We start from the raw sequence: 26,530 nt of genomic DNA, 5'->3' as shown, positions 1-26,530 counted from the left end.
TTTTGCACTCCTACCAGCAGTTTGACAGTTTCAGTTATTCAACATCCCTGCCAATTCTTGATAAGGTCAGTCTTCTCAATTTTAGACATTCTAAGAGGCAAAAACACTTTTTGTGTATATTTTGTCAATATATATATTGTACACACACATACATACACATATGTATATTCTCTCTCATATACACTTTGACAAATGCACAATACATATGTATGTCTATATGAGACAGAATATGTATATTCTTCAAACAAGATCAGCAAAATCAGACTTCCTGGTTCCTATAGGACATTGGCAGTTGCCTAGATCCAAATCTCTCCATATATCCTCTAAAACTCACAGATGAACAAAAGCAATAAAACTCACATCTCAAAACTATAGACTATTTGGGAGACAGGTTACCACAAACAATTTGCACATAAGGACTCAAATGTCCAAAACCTGAAATATCTACTTCTGGAGCCAACACTAGATAGGGCAGTCACAGCAGCAAACAAACAGAAAATGGCACTAAAAAACAAACAAACTAAAAACTCCTTTACAATAGCATTAAATACCATCAAAACCTAGAGATAAAGAATCTGCAAGACATCTACAAACACTAAGAAAATTTTTAAAGACCAGATAAGCAAAGGGATATATCAACTTCTTGAATTGGAAGACTTGTCAACATATCCATTATCCAGAACTTGATTCATAGGTTCAATGCAATCTCAATCAAAATCCCAGTAGAACTTTGTGTATGTGGGGCGGAGCGTGGAGCTTGGACTGATGAGCTGAATCTATAATTTACATAGAAATGTGAAGATCCAAGAAAAGCCAAGAATCCAAAAAGACAAAGTTGAAGGACTTCACTACCAACTATCAAAGCCTATTATAAAGCTACAATAATTAAGACACAAGGACAAGATAAATAGATCAATGGAAGAGAAGAGAGTATCCAGAAACGGATCTGTACATACACTATGGATGCCTGATTTATAAGAAAGGCAACATGGCAATACAATTTAAAAGAATTTTCTTTCACCAAAATGATGCTGAGTCAACTGGCTATCCACACAGAACAAAATTAATCTTCCCCTTCTATCTTATACTATGTACAAAACAAAATTCCAGATGGGTTGCAAATCTAAGTGTGAAAGGTAAAACAACTTTAGAAAAGAAACATATATTACCTTCACTACCTTGGAATAGGCAAATATTTCTTAAACAGGCCACAAGCATTAAACACAATGGAATAAAGTCAGCAAATTATACTTCATTACAATTTAAGTTTTCTGTTATTCAAAAGACGCCAATTAAGAGTACAAAGACAAATCACAGACTCAAAGAAAATAATTTTAATACATATTTCAGACAAAGAACTCATATGTGGCCTATATAAAGAACTGCTACAAATAAACAAGAAAAAGGTAGATAACCCTAAGAAAAATGAGTATAAGGCCTGAAGAGACACTTCAAGAAAAAGGATATCCAAAGGCCAATAAACATGAAAATGTGCTCAACTTCATGAGTCACCAAGGACATGAACATTAAAACCACAACAGATACTGCTACATACGCCCCAAAATGGCTAAAATGAAAGACAATACAATTATTGATGAGGATACGAAACAACCCAAACCATCGTACACCACTGGAAGTGTAAACTGGTATAACCACTGAGAAAAACTGGCAGCATCTCAAAGATAAACATACGTATACCCTATGACCCAACAATCCCTCTCCTAGGAAGATAATCAAGAGAAATTAATTCACCAAAAGATAATAGCAGCACTATTCACAATGGCCCCAAACTGGAAACAACTCAAATGCCTATTACCAGTATAATGAATAAGCACTGATACATTCATACAATGGAATACTGTAAAGCAACAAGAATGAATGACCCACAACCAGCTGCAACATGGATGAAACTCACAGCTAAAGAGTACATATCTGGGCCGGGTGCAGTTGCTCACCCCTATAATCTTAGCACTTTGGGAGGCTGAGGCAGGTGGATCACACAAGGTCAGGAGTTTGAGACCAGCCTTGCCAATATGGTGAATATGGCCAGTATGTCTCTACTATGTCTCTACTAAAAATACAAAAATTAGCCGGGTGTGGTGGCATGTGCCTGTAGTCGCAGCTACTTGGGAGGCTGAGGGAGAAGAATCCCTTGAACCCAGGAGGCAGAGGATGCAGGGAGCCAAGATCACACCACTGCACTGTAGCCTGCGCAACAGAGCAAGACTCTGTCTCAAAAAAAAGTGTACATTATCTGTGATTCCATTTATGTGAATTCAAAATCAGGCACAATTTATCTATGCAATTAAAAGTCAGCATGAACTGGGTGTGGTGGCTCATGCCTATAATCCCAACACTTTCGGAAGCCAAGGCAAGGAATTTGCTTGAGCCCAAGAGTCCAAGACCAGCCTGGTCAACACAGCAAGATTCTGTCTCTACAAAAACTTAAAAAAAAAAATTAGCTGGACATGGTGGCGCATGCTTGCAGTCCCAGCTACTCAGAAGGCTGAGGCAAGAGGATCACTTGAGCCCAGGAGTTCAAGGCTGCAGTGAGCTATGATCATGCAACTGTGCTGCAGCCTGGGTGACAGTGATACCCCACCTCAGAAAAATAAAAAGTTAGCATAACAATTGCCCTTTGTAAATTAGAGACTGAAAGGACTGCAAGGGGAATTTTGGTGTATTCTTAATTTTTGCCTCTACATGTGACTAGTTATACAAGATGTGTTCAGTATATAAAAATTCAGTGAATAGTACACTCATACTTTTCTGTAAGTTAACTTCAACAACACAAGTTAAATCGTTATCACTTAACTGTTACAGCCACATAGTAAGGTTCCACAAAAGTTTATTTTGTGGGAAACAAGACTTCATGAGAGTAATTTCAATCATTTCCTGCAAGATGGGACTGAATGTATTAAACTTTGTTTTGGAATAGCTTTTCAGACAATTTAGTGACGATACGGTTTATGATCCAGTACAATAAGAAGTGAAACCATCTCAGTCAAAAATTCAACATTAGTCATGCCAGTAATCCCAGCAACTTGGGAGGCTGAGGCAGGAGGACGGCTTGAGGCCAGGAGTCTGAGACCAGCCTGGGCAACATAGTGACACCATGTCTCTTAAAAAAAAAAAATCCAGGCCAGGCGCAGTGGCTCATGCCTGTAATCCCAGCACTTTGGGAGGCCGAGGCGGGCGGATCACCTGAGGCCAGGAGTTCAAGACCAGCCTGACCAATATGGAGAAACCCTGTCTCTACTAAAAATACAAAATTAGCCGGGGGTGGTGGCACATGCCTGTAATACCAGCTACTCAGGAGGCTGAGGCAGGAGACTTACTTGAACCCGGGCAGAGGTTGCGGTGAGCCAAGATCCCGCCATTGCACTCCAGCCTGGGAAACAAGAGCGAAACTTCGTCTCAGGAAAAAAAAAAAAAAAAAAAAAAAAAAAATCTAACATCAGGCTACAACTATACAATTCTTTGGTCCTACATTAAAAGTCAGCAGTCTATTTAGATCTGGGAGCTGGTTACACGGTTGTGTTCAGTTTGGGAAAGTTGGAGCTCTTCGCCTATGATACAGCATGTACTTTCCTGTATGTGTATTATATTTCAGTTTTTAAAAACTGTTAAATAAACATATCAGTCCTAAACCTTACTTAGGACTGCTTTGGCTGATCAATTCCTTTCTAAATCTCCAAGCTATTTTAGCTGATTATTGAGAAATGGCATCTCGGTGAGTTAATATGAAACTGCTTCTCCAATCATTGCCTCCATCCTAAATATTAAGTCTCCCTACCCATATAGCAGTTAAGACGTACCTTAATGATGTTTCACCACTTTTCACATCTTTACAGACACTGTTACTAACAACTCGATGCATTAATGCTTAAATCACATGTCCATTTGCAGCCCATTTTCTCCATTCCTCACAGATTCCAAAAGGTCTATGGCTTAAAGAACTAGGGAATGTGGAGAGGGCCCTTTAGGTGGCAGACATCCCTGTCATCTCCACTAGACAGTTGTTGGGGTAGGAAATCCAGCTCTGGCCTGACCTTCCAAGCCCCACCCTAGCTCCTACCAACATCATGCAACAAGGGCGTTCTTGGTGGGGTACTAGCCCAAAAGCTCAGGCCTTTGCAAAACCCGCTTAAACCACAGCAAGTCACAACTTTCTTGTATATAAACGGGGAATTCAGATGCTCCAGCTACTCTTTCCCCATCCCGCGACATCTCTCTCCAGAGTCGCACTCTATCACCCAGGCTGGAATACAGAGTGCGACCTCGGCTCACTGCAACCTCCAACTCCTGGGTTCAAGCAATTCTCCTGCCTCAGCCTCCCGGACTACAGGCACGCACCATCATGCCCGGTTAATTTTTGTATTTTTAATAGAGACAAGGTTTCGCCATGTTGGTCAGGCTGGTCTTGAACTCCTGACCTCAAGTGATCTGCCCACCTCGGCCTCCCAAAGTGCTGAGATTACTACAGGCATGAGTCACTGCACCCAGCCCACATCTCTTCTTCATTAACCTCTATTCAGTCAGGGACAGACAGCAAGTCAGCTGTCTAACCAGGGGTTCAACCTTGTCTTCTTTCTTGGAAGCATTCTCCATCTACACAAATACTTCTCTTGGAAGACCCTCTTGCTTGGCTTAAATGACAAAGCCACATCCTACCCCACCCTCCTCCACGGACGGGGACGGAATCACTTCAAATGCTACCCCCTCCTTATGTGATCCTCTTTATAAGCCAGGGAAGGGTTGAGATGATGTTTGTGGTAGGAGGGACAGCTCTGTGACCCTTTGGTAAGCCCTGGCAGGAGGTATCTGGTCCCACCTCTTAGGGATTCTCATTACACCACAGGTCACTTAACAGCTCTTTATTCTCAGCTTTGGGCCCTAATGGCCAATTCTGGGGCAACAGAAAAAAAATAATCTACTCAACATCCAGTTAAGACTAAAGTAATTTTAATTCTCTTCAAAGCCTATTTCAAATGCTGCTTTAACCAGAAGTGTTTCCTAGTTCTCAAACCAAACCAACCTCTCCCTGACCCTATCACAGCACTTTTCCACTGCTTTATCAACTGGGTTACGCATGCAACTAGCAATGTGAAACACTGTGTTAGAAAACACACCATTTGAAAATTTATTACAAAATGTTTGTTTTAGAAGAACTAGTGGGGAAAAGCATACAGAAAAAGATTACCCAGCCAGTTGCGGTGGCTCACGCCTATAATCCCAGCAGTTTGGGAGGCCAAGGCAGGTGGATCACTTGAGGTCAGGAGTTCAAGACCAGCCTGGCCAATGTGGTGAAACTCCATATCTACTAATACAAAAATTAGCCAGGCGTGGTGGGGCATACCCGTAATCCCAGTTACTCAGGAGACTGAGGCAGGAGACTCACTTGGACCCGGGAGTTGGAGGTTGCAGTGAGCCGAGATCACGCCACTGCACTCCAGCCTGGACAACAGAGCAGGACTCCGTCTCAGGAAAAAAAAATTACCCATAATTTTTTTCTGCTATTACCCACCTTCACTGTCACATTTACATCATTCCAGTGTTTTTCTATGCATATATATTTAAGACCATTCTTTTTACACTTTGCTTTTTTACATTTTGCTTTTTTACACCTGTCTTACACTTTGCTTTTTTTTTCATTTCAGACACTGTAGTTATCTTTCTTTGCCATTACGTAGTCTTCTATAAACATTATATTTTATGGTACATGATATTCCATGGTATAGCTCTCCTATCATTTACTTAACATTCTGTTGCCAAATTGTCCCTAGTTATAATGCTGTCCATAAACAATCTTAGGTTTTCATAATTCTGATTATTTCCTTCAAGGAACAAAATTACTTTTGATCAGAAGCTACAAGTTTGGGTTATTTCTTAAGGTTCTTCATAGAAAAATATATATCCTAGTTTACTTCCTCATTAATCACAAGGTTGGTATTTTTGCTGGTGAACACAGAAAAAATGCTCTCTGCTGTAGGCCAGGCATCCTTGTTTCACCATTTGAGAATACAGGCCCACAGCCCTCAGCTGAATTACAAGTGGAAAGCAGAGAGAGTTCACCACACAAGGGAGGGGCTGGGTATATGTAAAGGGCTCAAGAACATCAGCTACCTTTGACAGAAACCTTTCCTACAATTTCTTGAGTTACCTTAAATCTGCAATATTGTCTTAACATCTGAGCCCCATAAGAAACCTATGAGGCAGGTTGAGCAGGTACCATTCTGTCCTACAGCTGAGAAAACTGACCTCTTTATCTCACTGCCCAGGGTCAAGCTTAGAACCCAGGTTTCCCAATTTCCTCAAGATCTTCCTCCTGCTTCTCTTAGAAGGTTCTAAGAGGCTGAGAAGGAGCTGAAGAGCCCGAGAAGTCTTTAACTTGTACTTCGGCTACTGACCCTGGGCAGAGTATAATGGTAACAAACATCCTCACCAGACCCTGGCATCTTACCAGTGAAGTCACTGGGCTCCCTGGACAGGTGCAAACATACACTCCGGAAAGCTCCTCTCCCATCAATCATGGGTCCTTTTCCCTTAACAACACCTAGTATTAGCTGAAAAATATTTTCCTGTAAACTAGAAAAGTTTCCAGCATCTCTGAAACAACCCAGTGAGGTTTAAGTCATTGTTGAATTGTTGAGTGTCATACTTTTTTTTTTTGGCGGAGGTGGACAGGGGTCCTGCTCTGTCACCCAGGCTGTAGTACAGTGCCCACGACCACAGTTCACTGCAGCCTCGACCTCCCAGGCTCAAGTGATCCTCCCACCTCACCCTCCAAGTAGCTGCAACTAGGTGCACACCCCACATCTGGCTAATTTTTCTATTTTTTTGTAGACAGGGTTTCACCATGTTACCCAGGCTGGTCTCAAACTCCTGGCTTCAAGTGATCCACCTACTTCAGCCTTAATTACAGGCTTAAGTCACCACGCCTGGCCTGTCATTCTTACTGGGACATAATACATGCAATTTTCTCAAAGGAGAAAAACAGAATATGTATTAGAACTAAGAAAGATGACTCCCTGAACTTTTAACTCAGCATAAACTAAAAGAGAATTGGGCTAGCTCATGACTTACATTTTTCTTTTGTACAAGTCAGAAGAGACAAAAACCACCCCAACCCCCAAGTATGCCCTTCTCTCATTTGCCTTCCTGTATGACAGAAGCAAACGCCACAAGTTAGTCACTCCCTTAATATGCCTCTCCCTCAAACATTAAGCTATTTAATGCTCACATACTCCTGCATTTGTGGGAATTATTTCTAACGCCAAGTTAAAAAATAAATAAAAGAATTTACAACTAAAAACAGTAGTCGTCCTTTGGTATATGTAGGGAATTGGTTCCAGGACCCCCAGAGTATACCAAAATCCGCACATACTCAAGTCTCGCAGTTGGTCCTGAGGAACCCACCTATACCAGAAAAGTCAGCCCTCCATACATGTGGGTTTTACATCCCTTGAATACCACATTTTCCAGCTTTGGTTGAAATACATCTGCATATAAGTGGACCTGCACAGTCCAATGTAGTGTTGTTCAAGGGTCGACTGTAATTATCAGTCCTTGTTTTGAGAATCCCAATTGTTGCTAATTGTTTTCAAGGTCCATTTTTAAAAATTAAACATATATTCTTTCATCTAAAACAACTGAAACAGGCCAGGCGCAGTGGCTCACGCCTGTAATCCCAGCACTTTGGGAAGCCGAGGTGGGTGGATCACCTGACGTCAGGAGTTTGAGACCAGCCTGGCCAACATGGCGAAACCCCATCTGTACTAAAAATACAAAAAATTAGCCAGGTGTGGTGGCAGGTGCCTGTAATCCCAGCTACTTGGGAGACTGAGGCAGGAGAATTGCTTGAACCCAGGAGGCAGAGGTTACAGTGAGCTGAGATCGCACCACTGCACTCCAGCCTGGGCGACAGAGCTAGACTCTGTCTCAAAAAAAAAAAGAAAAACAAAATATAAAATAAAGGCCGGGTACAGTGGCTCACGCCTGTAATCCCAGCACTTTGGGAGGCCAAGGCAGGCAGATCACAAGGTCAGGACATCGAGACCATCCTGGCCAACATGGTGAAACCCTATCTCTACTAAAAATACAAAAATTAGCTGGGTGTGGTGGCGCATGCCTGTAATCCCAGCTACTAGGGAGGCTGAGGCAGGATAACCGCTTGAACCAGGGAGTCGGAGGTTGCAGTGAGCCGAGATCACACCACTGCACTCCAGCCTGGCAACAGAGCAAGGCTCCATCTCAAAAAAAAAAAAAAGAAAGAAAGAAAGAAAGAAAGAAAAAGAAAATATAAAATAAAATAAATAACTCAAACCCAAAACACTTCAACGTTCTTATAATGGGTTGCAACTCCCACAAAATCAAACACCATTAGGACATCCACACCTCTTGGAAAGAGTCAACTTCAGGAGATGCTGCCCCTCTATCTCCACTATTCCTTGGAGTAGCCAATAGATATAGAAACTAAATGCGTGCTGACTCACGTTTAAAAGCTGTTAAAACATTCGAGGGCTACGCTGTCCAGTGCAGTAGCCACTAAACACCTGAAATGTCCATGTTGAGATATGCTTGTAAAATCCACACTGGATTTTGAAGTCATAGTACTAACAAAAAAAATCTCATTAATAGTTTTCATATTAATTAAATGTTGTCATATTATAATATATTGGGTTAAATAAAATATTAATTTCATCTGTATCTTAATTTTAACATGGCTACCAGAAAATCTGTAACATATGTGATTCACATTATATCTCTTTATATAAATACTTGTGTAATCTGTGACCTGTTCTTTTTTCCCCAACCTTTCTGTGTATCATAAAGTAGGTTTACACATCCTAATCAAAGGCAGTCTTCACCCAGAGAGGGATTCAATCCATAAACTAAACCACAAAAAGGCAAGTATTGCCGGCAACTCAACATTGTTCTTCACAAGCTTTCCAAGGAAGACCTCTTACATGCACTACCTAGAAGCAGATCTGTACAGATGCCTACCACGTTCAAGTTTTCAAACCTAAATCACCTGGCAAATGATCATGAATTCCTCGGTTTACAGGTGTAGTGCAGACTCTACTGAAATCCAGAGAATTATCCAATATGGCATTTATCCTTCGAAAGATATTGGCATTACTACACGTGGAGAGAGCAGGTGCTTCCTGGTTGTCCCAGCAATCTTTTATCCTTCCTGCTTCTTCTTCCTAGACAAAGAAAAAAAAAAGATACTTAGGTTTTCTACACTCCTTTATGACCCCCTTTCTCTCCACATTATGAATTAGATAAAGTAGGAAGGACTTAAGTATCTTCTTTATACATTAAAACACTTAATGAGCGTTTACTATGAGCTAAGTACTCGGAACTGTAAGAAAAAAATACCAAAATATTCTTGGCCAATTCTCTGAAAAATTTCCACAAAGGATACTATTAAGGAAGAGAATCAAGCACCAGGATTTAAGGCAAAAAGGGGTAGGCTAACTCTACTAGTTTTCTACAAATATAGTCACGTTTATGATTAGGATTGCCTTTATCTATAAAGCTGCTAACCTCTGGGCCTTAAGGGAAAAGGTAAACACCAGCTGCCAGTCTTTCGGTTGTACAACAAGAAGGTCTGGACAAGAACCCTTTTTCTGAATTGGTTCAATTGATATTTTGTTCCTGGAGTCAGAAAGTACCTTGCCAGTAAAGGACTTTTTTTATATGTTAAAACACTTAATGAGTGTTTATGATGAACAAGGTACTCAGAAGTTCTTTTAATACTGGACAATGCCCCTGGCCACCCAGAATGCCACGAATTCAACAACAAAGAGGTATACGTGCCCTCAAATACAACATCTCTAAGTTAGCCTCCAGATCAAGGGGTCATAAAGACCTTTAAGGCTCATTATACATGCTACTCTACGGAAAGGATTGTTAATGCTGTGGAAGAGAACCCCAATAGAGAGAAGGTCATGAAAGTCTAGAAGAATTACACCAGTGACAACGCCATTATTGTTACAGAAAAATCCATGAAAGCCATCATGCCCAAAACAATAAATTCCTGCTTTAAAAAACTGTTTCCAGATGTACATGACTTCACAGGATTTACCACAGAGCCAATACAGGAAATCATGAAAGAAACTGTAGATATGACAAAAAAGGTTAGGAGTGAAGATTTCCAAGACATGGATCTTGGAGAAATCCAAGAGTTAACATACCAAAGGAATTAGCAGAAGACAATTTGATAGAGATGAGTGTTCCAAACCAGTGCCAGACAAGGAAGACGATGTTGAAGTAGCAATGCCAGAAAACATACTCGCATTAGATGATCTGGCAAAAGGGTTCCGATTATTCAAGGCTGCTTTTGACTTCTTTTACAATACAGACCCTTCTATTATACAGGCACTGAAACTAATGCAAATGGTGGAATTAGGATTGGTACCACATAGAAACATTTTTACAGAAATGAAAAAGCAAAAAGTCAGACAGAAATTATTTCTGTAAAGTTACACTGACTGTGCCTGCTTCTCCTTCCATCCCCTCCACATCCTTCCACCTCTGCCACACCCCTGAGACAGCAAGACCAATCAATCCTTCCTCTTCCTTGGCCTGCTCAACGTGAAGACAGTAAATATGAAGATCTTTATGATTCACTTCCACTTAATGAACAGTAAACATATTTTCTCTTATGATTTTCTAGTAACATTTTTTCTCTAGCTTACTTTATTGTAAGAATACAGTATAAAATACATGTAACATACAAAATACGCGATCAACTGTTTATGTTATTGGTAAGGCTTCTGGTCAACAGCAGGCTATTAGTGAAGTTTTGGGGGAGTCAAAGTTATACATAGATATTTGACTGTGGGCGTTGGTCCTCCTAACTCCCACACTGTCCAAGAGTCAACTGGACTAAAAACCAATGAACTGTACATTAAAGGTGAACTTTAGGGTATGTAGATTTTATGTCAATACAGCTGTTTAAAAATTTTCATTCTGCCATTTATTGGCTGTGTGATATCACAGTTACTTAACCTCTATGCCTCAGCTTCCCCATTTGTGAAATGGAAAAAGGATACCAACTTTTTGATGACATATGTAAAGCATTTTGCATGGCATACAGTAGCTGCTAATTTGTATCCGCAAACATTAATTATTGAATACAAGAGAGGTAAGTACCAACAGTGGTAAAACCACCCAAACTGATTAAGTTATACAACTCTATGTGGTCATTATTAGTACATACAACTTTATTAACTGGCATGAGAAGATGGGTAAGACATTACCGAATGAAAAAAGAACTCTTATATATATATATATATATATATATATATATATATATATATATATAAAATCATGAACCCTTACACAAAAACTATTCTTTTGGTATTCCCTATCTCGGTAAATAACACTACCATCCACCAGATGCCCAAAGCAGAAATGTAGGTACCATTCTTCACTCCAGTCTCCCTCACTCTCCACAGCCAATGCCCAACATAAGAAGCAATGAAATATTGGTTGACAGATTGAGTTTTTTAAGGGGAGCCTGCCTCATCAGTTCTATTATCCTCAATTATCTTGGGGAAAACAAACAAAAACAGACCAAGTAAGGAAACTGGCACTTAATATCTCATAAGCTGGTCACATCAAAACAAAACAAGAAGAGGCCTGATGTCATTTTGTTTGGCCTACTAAAATCCAAGTAAGCATGAGAATGACCAAGAGTATTTACAGTTTTATCAACTCTGCAGGATGACCTTAAAGGGACAAGCTTGAGCCTCACATCAGCCTCAAGTTCTTGAAGACTGGTACCCTCTGCAAACTGTGAAGATGACCAAAATACACAATACTGCAAGGTTGTTTTCCCAAGCTCTCTAGAGTGGTGCCATTGACACAAGGCCCTTTTCACAACTGTAGATTTCTAAGCTGATTCTCAATTTCAGGAAGGCAACTTCATGAAGGCTAAGATGGAAAGATCTATAACCTGAAGAGAGGAGATCTCGCTGTGTTGCCCAGGCTGAACTTGAAACTCCTGGGCTCAAGTGCTCCTCCCACCTTGGCCTCCTGAGTAGCTGAGACGACAGGCACGTGCCACTGCCTAGCACAATCTGCATATCTTAAGGCTACATGCTTCATTCTTCACTGCCTAATAAACATTAGCGGACTGCCTGCTCTCTATAGTGAGCACCCCAAGGGGCAGCAGATTAGACACAGACTAAACCAAAATAAAGTTTTGAAGTCTGGAAAAGAACTTTTGGGAGGCAGGAGCTCAAAACCAGCCTGGGCAACATGGCGAAACCGTTTCTACAAAAAATACAAAACATTAGACAGGTATGGTGGTACATGCCTGTAGTCCCAGCTACTCAGGAAGCTGAGGTAGGAGGAATGCTTGAACCCAGGAGGCAGAGGTTGCAGTGAGCAGAGATTGTGCCACCGCACTCCAGCATGGGTGACAGAGCAAGACCTTGCCTCAAAAAAGAAAAAAAAAAAAGAAAGAAAAAGAAAAAGAATTAAGACCCGATCCTGTAAACATCCATAATACAGACTACAACGTGCTGTAAACATTTCCAGGCACAGACAGAATGTGCCTGGAAATGGGGGTAAAGAGGAAGTTCTAAAGAACACAAGAGAGTAGAGAGGCATTATCAAAAGTGGTCCAGTGTGGTACAGCATTAGGTACAGGAGAGAAAATTGGAAAAGCCTCATATGTCAAATTAAGGAGTCAGCATTGTCTTTCAATACACAAAATTGTGTCCTTTCAATACACAAAAATTAACCTAGCTTTTAATTACTGTAATAAAAGTACTATATATATATGGATATATATATATATGGATTCCAGATCCTGGCCACATCTAAAGGCAAGTAAATAACAAAGTGAGTCTTAGAAGGAGACCACTAGCAACTACATGACAGATAAGTGGCAGAAGGATTAGTGAGAAAGTACCACAGTAGTCTAAGGAACAGATGCAGACTTGGGAGTCTGGGAGAAAGGTATTCCTTAGGAGAGGAAGGAAATCTTACCATTTCAAGGAGCCTGAAAAAAAAAAATCTAATTTAGGAATGTGTCTGCTCACCCTGCCCCACTCCTAATCCTGTTAGGAACATACACAACTTCCCAAATCAAGGCAAATGATATCTGACATGCCTCCCTCCCCTTCTCTCACATACATCAAGCCAGAGCTCTAGTTTAAGATGACATTATAATATAATAAAAGTGAATGAGGTGTTCAATGTTTATTCCAAACTGTTTCATCTTATAATTACCAATGTTTGCCTTAACCAATTTGGAAGGAAAAAAAAAAAATCAAAGCCAGGACTGTCAGATGGCGAACAGGTCTACTACTCTCCTTTGTGTACAATAGGGATAAAAGTAATACTATCTCATAAGGCTTTTTGTGAATGCACATAAAGTACTTAGCATAGGCCTGACATGTAATTACGTGCTGAACCAATGAATATTGTCTATCAGTCATATCATTATTATTATTCAGAGGCCACCACAGGGATCCTTGAGGAAGGATCTATTGGCTCATTAAGTGAACCAAAGACCTATGGCAACTATTTCTCTGAAGACTCCAGGCCCTTCTATTCCTGGTACCCCCTAACTCTTCCTCTTAATCATTTGACTTAAAATGCTTAATTAAAAGACAACAGATATGATTCAAATAGACCTAAGGGCTGAATCCACTACAGGTTCAGTATCCCTCATCAGAAATGCTGAGATGACCAAGAAGTGTTTCAGATTTGGTTTTTTTTGGAAGCTGGAACATTTGCATATACATAATGACCTATCTTAGGGATAGGGCCCAAGTCTAAACATAGAATTCATTTATTTTTCTCTTTTTTTTTTTTTTTTTTTTTTTTTGAGACGGAGTCTCGTTCTGTCACCCAGGCTGGAGCGCAATGGTGCGATCTCGGCTCACTGCAAGCTCCGCCTCCTGGGTTCACAGGATTCTCCCGCCTCAGCCTCCAGAGTAGCTGGGACTACACGCGCCCGCCACCACGCACAGCTAATTTTTTTGTATTTTTAGTAGAGATGCGGTTTCACCATGTTAGCCAGGATGGTCTTGATCTCCTGACCTCATGATCCGCCCACCTTTGCCTCCCAAAGTGCTGGGATTACAGGCGTGAGCCACTGCGCCTGGCCAAATTCATTTATTTTTTATATATACTTCATACATATAGCCTGAAGTTAATTTTATACAATATTTTTAGTAATTCTGTACATGAAATTAAATTTTGACTGTGTTTTAACTGTTACCCATCATGAATTCAGGTGTCTAATTTCTACTTGTGACATATCAGTGTTCCAGAAATTTCAGATTTTGGAGCATTTCAGATTAGGGCTGCTCGACATGTGTACTGTGTATATTCACACATACACCACACACACACATTTTTTAAGAGATGGGGTCTTGTTCTGTCCCCTAGGTTGTAGCACAGTGCTGCAATCACAGCTCACTGCAGCCTTGATCTCCTGGGCTCAAGCAATCTTCCTGCCTCAGCCTCCCAAGTAGCTGGACTACAGACATGCACCACCATGCCCAGCTAATTTTTTTTAACTTTTTTCTTCCCCCCTCAGAGAAAAGGTCTCGCTATGTTCCCCAGGCTGGTCTTGAATTCCCGGGCTCAAGCACTGCTCCTGCCTCAGCCTCTCAAAGTGCTGGGATTACAGGCATGAGCTACCACATCTAGCCAATACTGACCCTTTTAAACTGTCCAGTTAAATGAATTCACAGTTCCTTATTTTCAAAACAGAAACCTACCATCCACCCCATACTCACAGACCCATTTACTTTGTGTAGTCCATCTGAACTTTCATCAATGTATAGATCTGCATTCAGACCAATGTTTTACCACGAGAAAAAATGTTTCTCTCTTGGTTATTCCACTATTGCCTGACAGTTCCTGCCCTTATTTTTACCATATTTTACCATAAAGTGAGGTCATTTGAAGTTTTTTTTTTTGACCTTTAGTTGGTCTTCTACTGTCAACGGGAAAGAAGGCTTTAAGATAAATCAGAGACTTAATAGAGTGCAAACCTTAATACTACCGAAAATCAGGAGTCAACAGGAAGAATTACTTGGCAATGCTGTAAAACAAAAACAATTCTTTAATTAAAAAATTAATTTAAAAACAATTCTTTGTTTAATGCTAATGATATAGAGACAAATACTCTCAAGATAAAACTAGTTCTACCTATCTACCTATTGTTAGAAAGAATGGCTTTTGAGGAAACTCACCTAATACAAGTTATTTTATTTGAGACAGTTTTGCTCATCGCCCATGCTGGAGCGCAATGGCTCAATCTCCGCTCTCTGCAACCTCTGCCTCCCGGGTTCAAGTGATTCTCCTGCCTCAGCCTCCCGAGTAGCTGGGATTATAGGCATGTGCCACCATGCCTGGCTAATTTTTGTACTTTTGGTACAGACAGGGTTTCACCATGTTGGCAGGCTGGTCTCAAACTCCTGACCTCAGGTGATCTGCCTGCCTCAGCCTCCCAAAGCACTGGGATTATAGGCATGAGCCACAGTGCCTGGCCCTAATCCAATTTATTTTAGATCAGGCCTCAATTTTCTCCTCTCCAATAGATAAGAGCTGACACTCCTATCATGAAACTGTTTTCCTATAGCCATGATCATCAACTAGGACAACACAAAGGTGAGGGAAATAGTCTGAAGAAAAGCATTTCTCTCCTCCACAAAGGAAAATCCTCCTCCTCCTCCTTAAAAGTGGGAATCATTGTTTCGAAAAGCAGAAAGAACACAGGCTTTGGAATACAAACACCAGGTCTACCACTTAGGTATCACTCTGAGCCTTGGTTACCTAAAGGTATAAAAAAAGAAAAAAGAGGGTAGCACCTACTTTGCAGACTTCGTAGTAGTCAGAAATACATAAAGTACATGGATATGCTCAATAAATACTTTTAGTGGCAGATGTCCAATTACACACAAGTTATTAAATTATATCACTGTTACTTAGAGGTATGGTTTCAACTTATTCATCCTAGCCAAGTTCATCAAGAAGCTTATTTACTTATTTTAGCATATAACTGGGTTTTTTTTTTTTCCATCTGTGGTTCGCAAGTATCACTCATAACTTTTTCTTTAAAAATCTGAACCTACACTTTGTAGATATGTTTGCTAAAGAATAAGATCCCCAAATTTTATATTTATTTGTATAGAAGAAATGAACAATTGTCTAATTTGGAAACCTTGGCCCTGCCTTTAAATATCATACTCCCCAGACCCAGCATTGTGATACGATGGCCATTCTGGCAGCTCAAAATATTTATTTGGGGATACTCACCTGTCGTAAATGAATGCCAGCTACCATCTCTGGGATGATTTTTATTCAGTTTGCCTTTAATCGACAACATAATACCAATGCTGAAGACCCTTCAAGACTATTACTATTAATCATGTACAATGGATTAACAGCCAGTTGAGAAATTTATAGAAGACTGTCTGAAGGGCCCAAGGTTTACTCAGTCCTCCAGATAGAGTTCTAAAACTGGGGTCCCATGGATTGGAATGTAGTAATCCTCCTGACAAAAATGTGTTCACACTAAAAATTTTTCTGAAGTATTTTTTCTCCATTTAATCAGGTGTTTTTTAAATGCATTGGTCTTGAACATTTAGACTTTGTTTTTTAATTAAGTCAGAGTAACAGAAAGTAATATACTTAGATGCCCCAAATAACTGGTTCTGCTGAGATGTACTCTGGCAATTTGCCTTTTTTTTTCTATTTTTATTTTTGAAACAGAGTCTCGCTCTGTCGCTCAGGAGTGCAGTGGTACAATTTCAGCTCACCACAACCTCCGCCTCCTGGGTTCAAGCAATTCTGGTGCCCATGCCTCCTGAGTAGCTGGGACTACAGGCACGTGCCACCACTCCCAGCTAATTTTTTATATTTTTAGTAGAGATGGGGTTTCGCCATCTCTGTTGGCCAGGCTGGTCTCAAACTCCTGACCTCAGGTGATCTGCCCGCCTCAGCTTCCCAAAGTGCTGGGATTACAGGCATGAGCCACATGCCTGGCCTGCCTTTAGTTTTATACCAATAATAAAGCTAAACAAAATTTCTATAGCATGGATACTCAGGATTTTAGGCATATTCTTTATTACAATTTTGAAGAGCCCTTATATGAACACTCATTTAGAGACATGTCATTCAGACCACAGATCAGGAAATGCTACAGATTCCCATGAAGAATACATTTTCCTTATGGAAGAATGTAAGTCTTCTAGCCAAATTTCTCTATTTGCTTTAGTCACCAGCTCACTCAAAGCCAGATTTTGGCTCTACTTTAATGACTCTATAGTTTGCTGAGAGATGCTTCTCTGTGTTTGAATTTCTCCTTGGTCCTACCTCAAGTCTTCTATGCAACAATGTCAAGAATAAAAATTTATCAGGTTGGTCCATATGAAACTGTCAGTATTTTACCTTTTTCAACCAATAAAATGGCAATTTCACATAGTTCAACCTAATATTATTTCGTAAATGCTGACAACCCACTAGGTTAGATGTTGAGATTACAGATATATATATATAAAACATACTCCTTGCCCTCAGGAGAATTATTTAGGTAGGAAAAAGAAACAAATCTAGTTAGCTAAGTGGAGATCAAGCACAAAATGCTATAGAAGAGAGGAATAAATCAGGGTGTCTAAAATGGTTTCACAACTCAGATGTTTTGGCTAGAGAATAATGAAAATGCAGAATTTCAATAAGCAGGCATGAGAAAAAGCATTAACACACAGAGAACAAGCACAGAAAGGATACAGAACACAGTAAATTCAAGAAAACAAAGTAGTCCAACAGGGCTGGACAGGAAGGCTCACCAGGAATAGACGAGATAAAGCTACAGGTCCTAACCTCCTTCCTGTATCGGAAAGATAAATCCATCAACAGATACAAGATCTCCTCTCCCTGCATCATCTGACTTTCCTCTCTTTTCCACTGGCTCCCCTTCAGTTTGTCAGTATGTTCAAGACTCTTTCACCTTAAAAAACCACCACACCTTCCTTGATTTAAAATATCCTCCCAATTCACTGCTGTCTTTCTTCTGCTATACTATCAACCTTCTTGAAAATATATCTTTATTTAACTTCCTGTTCATCCTCTCAATCTACAACATCCTGCCAGCACTGATCTCTCCCCTTCCCCAAAAAGACACTAAACAACTGCTCCCAAATTAATGCCTTCATAGCTGCCAAATCCAACTGATACTTCAAGTCTATCTTACTCTGCATCTTTGTAGGATCTGACCCTTCAGCTATTCTCCACTTAAGTCAGGAATCACTTTCTCCTGGCTCTCCCTTTCCACCTCTGGTTATTCTTCATTTTTCATAGGGTACATCTATTGTCCAATATTCTTTTTGCTCTCTTAACTCAGTGTGGAAGAGGAAATACTACAATTTCCAGGACAGGTTTATGAGAACATTAGAAAATATTTCATACCAAAACACCTCAAGAATATTGAAAGCACATGCTCACTATAATTGTAACTCTCATCACTTACCTGTCACACTGCTAACTGTATGGACTGTTAGCTCACCAACTTGATAAACTATAAAGGTCCTTCACAACCTGTATCTCAGCACTGCCCCAGAATAGTATCTGCTGCATTTGCAGGCACTCAATACAGATACCACATGAAAGGCAGACCCGTATCACACTCTCGTCATAGGTATTTTTACCACCTCACTCATAACCTTCATAAATGGTAATGACTCCTTTCTTAAGATTTTAGATACATCAAGAGAAATATTCAATTCTACCTGTTCTCCCTCTCAAAATTCTCAGCCACTAAAGTCATTTTGGGATTTGGGGTTTTAGGTTTGGACCACAGACCATTCTTCATCAATAAAAAAACAAAGGCTCCAGACTTGTCTCAGAGCTGTTCTCGGACCTGGTCTCCATCACCTCTCCATATAATGCTTCTCTGGCTGCCTTGATGCAGAAGAGGGAACTTGGAGTCTGGGATTCTGATTTAAGCCCCAGTGCGCTCCATTAACTGGGGAACTTTGACCAAGATTTTCAATTTCTCTAAGCAGGTCTTTTTATTTGTAATGTGAGAATGACAGAGTCTCATAAATTCTCCTGAGGAATAAAAGAAACTAAAGGCTCTGGACAGTTGGTCTACATGACCCTACCCTTGCCCTCATCGATCTGACACAGCTTCCATTACTATCCTTTTTCTGCACTTACTGAAAGCAATTTTGGAGTCCATTTTTTCTCATACCCACAGGGCCTCTTGGTTATCCCTGCCACAGCTCTCACACCTTTGTAAACATCATCAGCTCTCTCCCATGTTTAGAACTTTTCTTAACCCTGCTCTTCCCTCTAGTAGCCAGCCTGTCTTTCCCTAGCATCCCCATCAGCCCTCTGTACAGAGTACCCCATCTCTACGGCCTTTACTCATCTCTTTAATCCTCGAAGGCAAGCATCAGATGCTTCTCTCCCTTTCCACACATGCCATTCTGAAACACTTTTCTTCAAACCAAGTTCACTGTGCCTTATCAAATCCTATGGACATTTCCTGAGCCTTTTAAGAGGTCTTCATTCCTGCCTGGATATTCTTACAGGATCTCTGGAAAGTACAAATCTAATCACCTACTCCAGAGGGCAGTGGTCCACAAACATTTTGGTCTGAGGACTCCTTTATACTCTTAAAAATTACTGAGGTAATTTTAAGTACTTTTAATTTTAATTACTCAAGAGCTTTTTGTGTAAGTAGGTCATATCAATATTCACCCATTAGAAATTAAAAAGGGGTAGATTTATTAACCATTAAAAAAACCTATTACATATTAACACGATGATTTTCCAAGACAAAAAAAAATCTATGGAGTAGTATTGACATTTTTGCAAATCTCTTTAGTATCTGGTTTAATATAAGATAGCGGGATTTTCTGGTCTGTTTCTGTATTTAATGTGTTGTCATGTGTTATTCTGGTTGAAGTATATGAAGAAAATCCAGCCTCACACAGATACGTAGTTGGAAAAAGGAATATTTTAATATCATTTTCAGACAACTGTGGCTATTAATACTACACCAAAATTCTCAACAAATGGTAACTTCTTAAAGATTAGTTACAATATGGAATCCGAAACCATATGTACTCTTTATGCTGTTACATTAAAATACATGGGTCAATCTTGCATTTTGGATGGATCTTTTACTCCTGTTAGTCATTTGACAAACGTTGGCTTCAATTATGCAAATATAACAAACGTTGACACACTAGTTAATAGTAAATAGTACCACCAATCTCACCAGGGGACTTTAAGTATTGGGGAAGTGTCAAGTTTATGTGGTGGCAGATAAAGGTCTTCCAAAATTCTTATTTTTTTCTTCAGTGCTCAAATTGTATCACTGGCAACAAATATAGTGAGTTATTTCTTATGAAGTGACTGGCTTACTTGGTTGATTTTCAAGAAAATGTCTGCCAAATACCCAAAGTTGAATAACCATAGTTTGTTAGTTGTTCTTCTGGTAAAGAAAAAAAAGGTGTTCAAAGGAAAAAAAGAGGCTTATTCTTGAAACTCAGTCACATAAACACATTTCCTTGAGACAATCATCATACTTGGATATGAAGCAAAAGTACTTTATACTGACTTCTCATTTGTCACACAGAATATTAAAGGCATATATTCAAGGGCTGAGATGTAATGAAATTAATTTTACTGCTTCCTCAAGGACATTTGTAAGTGACACTGGCTTTTCTGGGAATGTGTACCATGAAGAATACAATGACTGCTACTACAGTTTAATGGCATTGCCCTGATTCCTGCTAAGTAAGTGCCAGCCATTTTACCCACCCCCACTGCTTTCGCACTATCGGTACAAATGTCAACACAGTGGGGTGGGGGAGCAGAAATCAACCATGTCTTAGAATTATAAAAATACTTCTGACTTTATGGCCTCTTAAAGGGTTTTGGTGACCACTAGGCAGGCATGGATCTAGCTTGGAGAACTGCTGCCACAGAGTAAAGGCCAAGTTCCTTATCAATAGCATATGAAACCCTCCATGGTCTGCCTTCAGCTTAGTGGCCAAGTTAGATCCCTCCTGGTCTATTCCTACTTTATTCTGTTGTGTGTTTCCTCTCAATAAAAGGACAATAGTTACAAGTGTGTATCTTGATCAAGATTCACTTATCTGTATACACCGGAGCAACCACCACACACAGCAAGACACAGAACATTTCCAACATTCTATAAGGTTCCCCTGTGCCCTTTCCCACACTATCCCCCAAAGAGTTTACTATTCAGGCTTCTGTTGTTACCAATTAGTTTTGCCCATTTTTGAACCTCTTATAAATGCAATCATGTAGGTATTCTTTTGGGTCTGGCTTTTTTTTTTCCCCACTTAACTTAGTATCTGACATGTCTACACATTAAAGTATAGAACAGTGGTTTTTATCACTGTGCTACATATTAATAGATGTGGACATATGTATTTATCCATATTCCTGCTCAAGAGTGTACAGAAAAGATTTAAAGTAACAGGTCTGACTGATGTCTTTTAGCTACCATCTGGGAACTTAAATTTTGAGTTCCCACCATTCCCACAACTGAGTGACTTACTATACCCAAATGAACAAACAATATGGTTTATGCTGAACATCGGCTTTCCTCCTGGAGTCTGAAATTTTGGTACATTTCAAGCAGAGGCTACCTATTTAACCAGTCCTCAGACACACACGCGCACACACTCTCTCTGTCTCTCTCTCTCTGGATGCCTAGATTCTAACAAGCTATTCTGGCTGGCAACATTTCACATGTGTTGTCAGTTGTGGGGGAATTAAACTATGTCCTGTTTAACTCTCCAGGGAAAAGAACATTGGAAGCTTGTACCAGATTTCACCCCACTTGCCTTTTCCCTTTGATGGTTTTTCTCCGTATCCTTTAGCTGTAAGCTCAGCTATGAGTACCACTATATGCTGAGTCCTGTGAATGAATCTTCCTAGTCAGTCATCTAATTTGGGCACTGTCTTGGGGGACCAGACATAACAGGCGTTTGTTGTTTTGTCCTATTTTTAGGGACAGGGTCTGGATATGTGGTCCAGACCAGAATTGAACTCCTAGGCTCAAGGGATTCTCCTGCCTCAGCCTCCCCGGTAGCTGGTACTACAGGTGCCACAAATGGCTTGCTTTTTCTTCAGATTTTGAATATTATGAATAAAACTGCAGTGAATATTCTTGTGCATGCCTTTTTATACTCACATGTACTCATTTCTCTTGCACATAGGAACACGAGTGGACTACTAGGTCATAAGCTAGTACCCCTTGCGCTTAAAATTCTAGCAATACTGTACTTCTAGTTGCCTAAAAACAGCCCTGTTTCATATCTCCTTGTCCTTATACATGTTGTTCCTTTTGCCTAGAATGTCCTTCCCACTCCCTACACTATGCCTGTTTTGGCAATAACCTTTAAATCTTTTACCTGCCTACTTCTGATGTTATTTCTGATGAGGAAAAGGAAGAAATTGGTTCTGTTTTTATATCTGCTGGGTTTAACATACTTCAGATAGATACATGCATTCGGTAGTCCAATCAGAAGTATAAGTCTTCAGAACAACCAAGGCTAAACAGCTCAATCTAAAACTTGGGCACACAACAGTCAACTGGTGCTTCTATAGGAACACATGGGCCTCCTGTATATATAAGGAGACAGGAATGATCCAACAGGGTTGAACTGTGAAGAATCGGGCATTTGGGGAAAAAAGGAAGCCTGCAAGTACCAAGACAAGACAAGATTGATCAGCTAAGAAAAAAAAAAAAAAAAAAAAGGAAGCCATAGTCTTACAAACCATATGGACATTTTAAGTACAATAAGAGACCAACACAGCAGAGGTAAAGAGTGTATGAATTTTACAAATAATACTAGTCTAGAAATGAGAAAACCTGGGTTCGAGTTCTGTCTCTAGTCCCTGCTCACAGTATAAAATTAGGGTAATCACTTTCCATTCTAAACTTAATTCTCCTAGTCCATGAAAAGAGGATGTCAGAGATTACATCTGGCTTTGGTGTCAACTCCAAGTTATATGTAGGAGACAGGTCTCTAACACCTTTTGAGCTTCAAAACAATTCCAAGATTACAGCTTTTAAAAAAACAAAAACAAAAAGCCTCAGGAGAAAGGGCAGACACATGGGAGACAGACAGATGGTGTCAGGGCCAGAACCCAGTAGCACAAAGCCAGAATGCAGAGAGCACAGGTGTTAAGTAGTAAGAGATTAAGTGTTCTGTAAAAAGACACAAAAAAAACCAACCTGCCCTTCACAGTAACTGTTCTCTTCCAACAGAGGAGAGCTACTCCCACACTTTTATCAAAGGGGATTGTAGGCAGTGGGGCTAAATCTGTCAGGATGGTACATAAAGCAGCATATTATGCTGGCCAAGAATAAAGAAACAAGTAACACTATTAGTCAAGTTACTCCTAGAATCAATAGCTACTTGCAACCAAGACCCATTTTTAGCATACAAACCAACCTTTAGACCTGCCCTCTGGGGATTCTCCTGTTACCTCAAGGGAACTCATCACGAATGCCTTAAATAAATCAAAACAAAGAGTGTTAACTCACTATAATTTAAAAGGACTGTTCCACCATTCAAGAATACAAAAAAAAAAAAAAAAAAAAAAAAAAAGAATTCAAAGGTTATCCATGCCTAAGTGTTCTCCTGAACTACTGAAAGTAAAGCTCAACCCCATTCAGTCAGGAATCCTCCCAGGTCCAAGTTAATCAAAACCACATTATATATTAGGGTGGCAAAATAATCCCTAGCATTGGGCTTTAAAATGACACCTAACAAAATTCATTGGAAATTACATCTACAATGTGAATTTAGCACTCTGAAATTTGGATACTAACTTTTTACAGCAAGTCAGATAATTTTCCTATGAAAATACGAAATATTACATACATCATGCATGTTTTAGTTCAATCTTTTTCAGCTAGTTTACTATAATTGAGAAATGCACTGTTGGGGCGGGTCCTATCTTCAACATAAAAACTTTCTACGGAATCTGTGCTCACAGAAGATGAGACGCTCTAAAACAGGCTGCAACAATGGCAGGAAAAAACTAAGGGCATTTCCAAAACTGCAATGTTGGGTGCAAAGGAAGCAAAGTTCACAGTGACCAAAAGGCTTTAAGAGCCTGCATGGTGGCTCATACCTGTAATCCCAATACTCTGGGAGGCTGAGGCAGGAGGATGGCTTGAGCTGAGGATGAGCCTGGCCAACATAGTGAAACCCCATCTCAAAGAAAAAATTTTTTAAAAAGTAGCCAAGCATGTTGAATGGTTGTAGTCCCAGCCACTTCGGAGGCTGAGGCTTAAGGATCCCTTGAGCCAGGGAGCTTTGAGGCTGCAGTAAGCTGTGATTGCACCACTGCCCGCCAGCATGGGTGACACAGTGAGACCTTGTCTCAAAAAAAATCTTAATAATAAAATCTTAAAAGGCTTAAGAAACGGTAAAGGGTGCAATCAGTGCTTCTTGGTCTTAATTCAAACAAGAGAAGCAAAATTCTTACATAACCTCCTCTACCATAACCTCTAGGTGCAAACCACTTCCTACCCTTTAGCCTCAGGGGCTTTCTGGCAAATTCTTCCCAGAGTCAGTACAGTTTATATACCGCCTAGGAAAAGCAGATTTGCAGAACAGGATGAGATTAGCACAACTTCTCCATAGCAGAGAAAATAATTTGTTATTTGATCCCATGATTCTTTTACTGCCTCCACTACTAGCTACTAAAGACAACAGTGTAAACATTAATATTTAGGTTTGGTGTGCATTTCTGTCTCAAACTGTAAGCCAAAAGTACTAATACTCTAATTTTCCCTTAAAATAAACATAACTTTAGAAAATAATCATTTAGCTAAGGGACCTGAAACCAATGAATGAGAAAGCTTGCACAGACAACACCTAATGTTATAAATGCAAAAATTACACCAGCAGAGAGCTACTTTAGTCACCTCACCCTTCCCCTCCCCAGCACACTCCACACCCCCAAATCCACAAACACTGAACTCATAGCTGAGTGCTTTGCTGGTAAAGGTTGCTAAGAAGCAGCTAGAGGCAGGTAACATTTTAAAGTTTTCATCTTTCCAAAAACTTTCCAGGATACAGGTAAGAAAGCTATCTAACTTGTGTCTGAGTTTACGTTCTCACAGAAAAAAATTCTTTGGCAAAAGCTCTGAATACGCTTTTTACTCCTTTAAATCCTTGGGAATGCGGCTGGGCACGGTGGCTCACACCTGTAATCCCAGCACTTTTGGAGGCCGAGGCGGACAGATCACGAGGTCAGGAGTTTGAGATCAGCCTGACCAATATGGTGAAACCCCATCTCTAGTAAAAATACAAAAAGTAGCCGGGTGTGGTGGCGTGTGCCTATATTCCCCGCTACTTGGGAGGCTGAGGCAGAAGAATTGCTTGAACCCCAGAGACGGAGGTTGCAGTGAGCCGAGACTGTGCCACTGCACTCCAGCTTGGGCAACAGAGTGAGTCTCCATCTCAAAAAAAAAAAAAAAAAATTCCTTGAAAATGCAATATAGGAAAAAAAATGTACATACCCCTTTAAATCCGTAAGCATGGCTGTGTACAATGCTGGGATTCTAAGTTTTATCCAGAATTGAAACCCCAGCCCCTCATTTCTGGGGCAGGGCTATTTTATGCCCTGGGAGCTTATCTCAGATTTTGCCACAGACTGCTTTAAAAAAATTTTTTTAACCTTTATTAATTCTTCCTGGAAATCTAAGAGACAGCATTACAGGAATCTTAGCTAAGACAGACAAGGTGAGATTTAGTAAGCTCCATGTTACTTTTACAGGTCTTAAAACAATTATATAATTTCAAATTTGCCATGCCTCAGACAGAAAAAGTTAGTACTGAAATTTTAACTGTCCTGAAAAAAAGGAGCCTTTTGTGCAGAGGGTTGGGAGGGTCACCCCCACAGTGGGAGGAGCCTGCCTTCCCCAGACCTCCAGCTCTCAGGATCAGCTAACTGCTCTGACATACATCGTGGAATGATAGACACAGCACATTCCTCCTAACATCAGCACTGCTGTACTAACACTCAGAAGACCCACACTGACTTCTACAGCAACGGGGATTCCTGCCAATGCAGTTAAGGTTCACTTTGCCTATAAATGTGACCAGCTCCCAGACCACCACCTTTTTTCTACAATGTACGCCACCAATAACCCCTTGATCCTCTGACATAACAGAACACACATAATAGGCTGGGCTACGGCACCAGAAGGACCTAGGTTCACACTCAATTCCATCACTTAACAGCTTTGTGACTTGATTTCTAAAGCCTGTTTCCTTTTCTGCAAAATAGCGGGGAAATCCAAAAGGGGCGTTTTTAAGTCAGATTCCAAACTTGCCTTCAGGTTGAATCCAACATTAAAGACATGTTACATTTGGTCCATAGTGTTTAAAATTTTTTTAATGCTACATTTAAAAGTCAGGAGATTCATCAAAATAGAGATAGCCAGTTTAGAAGCAAGTCAAAGATCCACCAACTCTGGGCCCAC

The 26,530-nt window shown here is 40.2% G+C and overlaps 1 protein-coding gene across 7 annotated transcripts in view; it reads right to left on the bottom strand.

Annotated features, from left to right (window-relative positions):
- Nucleotides 1–26,530, bottom strand: part of CPEB1 (cytoplasmic polyadenylation element binding protein 1) — a 104,106-nt gene that overhangs the window by 74,165 nt on the left and 3,411 nt on the right. For 5 of the 7 annotated variants that reach the window (XM_054531143.1, XM_054531145.1, XM_054531144.2 and 2 more), the window contains 1 exon segment: nucleotides 9,035–9,209. In XM_054531143.1, coding sequence (XP_054387118.1) covers nucleotides 9,035–9,209 — 175 coding nt within the window. 7 annotated transcript variants of the gene reach the window in all.

Source organism: Pongo abelii, chromosome 16 (genome assembly GCF_028885655.2).
Source record: "Pongo abelii isolate AG06213 chromosome 16, NHGRI_mPonAbe1-v2.0_pri, whole genome shotgun sequence".
NCBI lineage: Eukaryota > Metazoa > Chordata > Mammalia > Primates > Hominidae > Pongo > Pongo abelii.
Note: the sequence above shows the minus strand (reverse complement) of the source record. Positions and strands in the feature narration are given on the sequence as shown.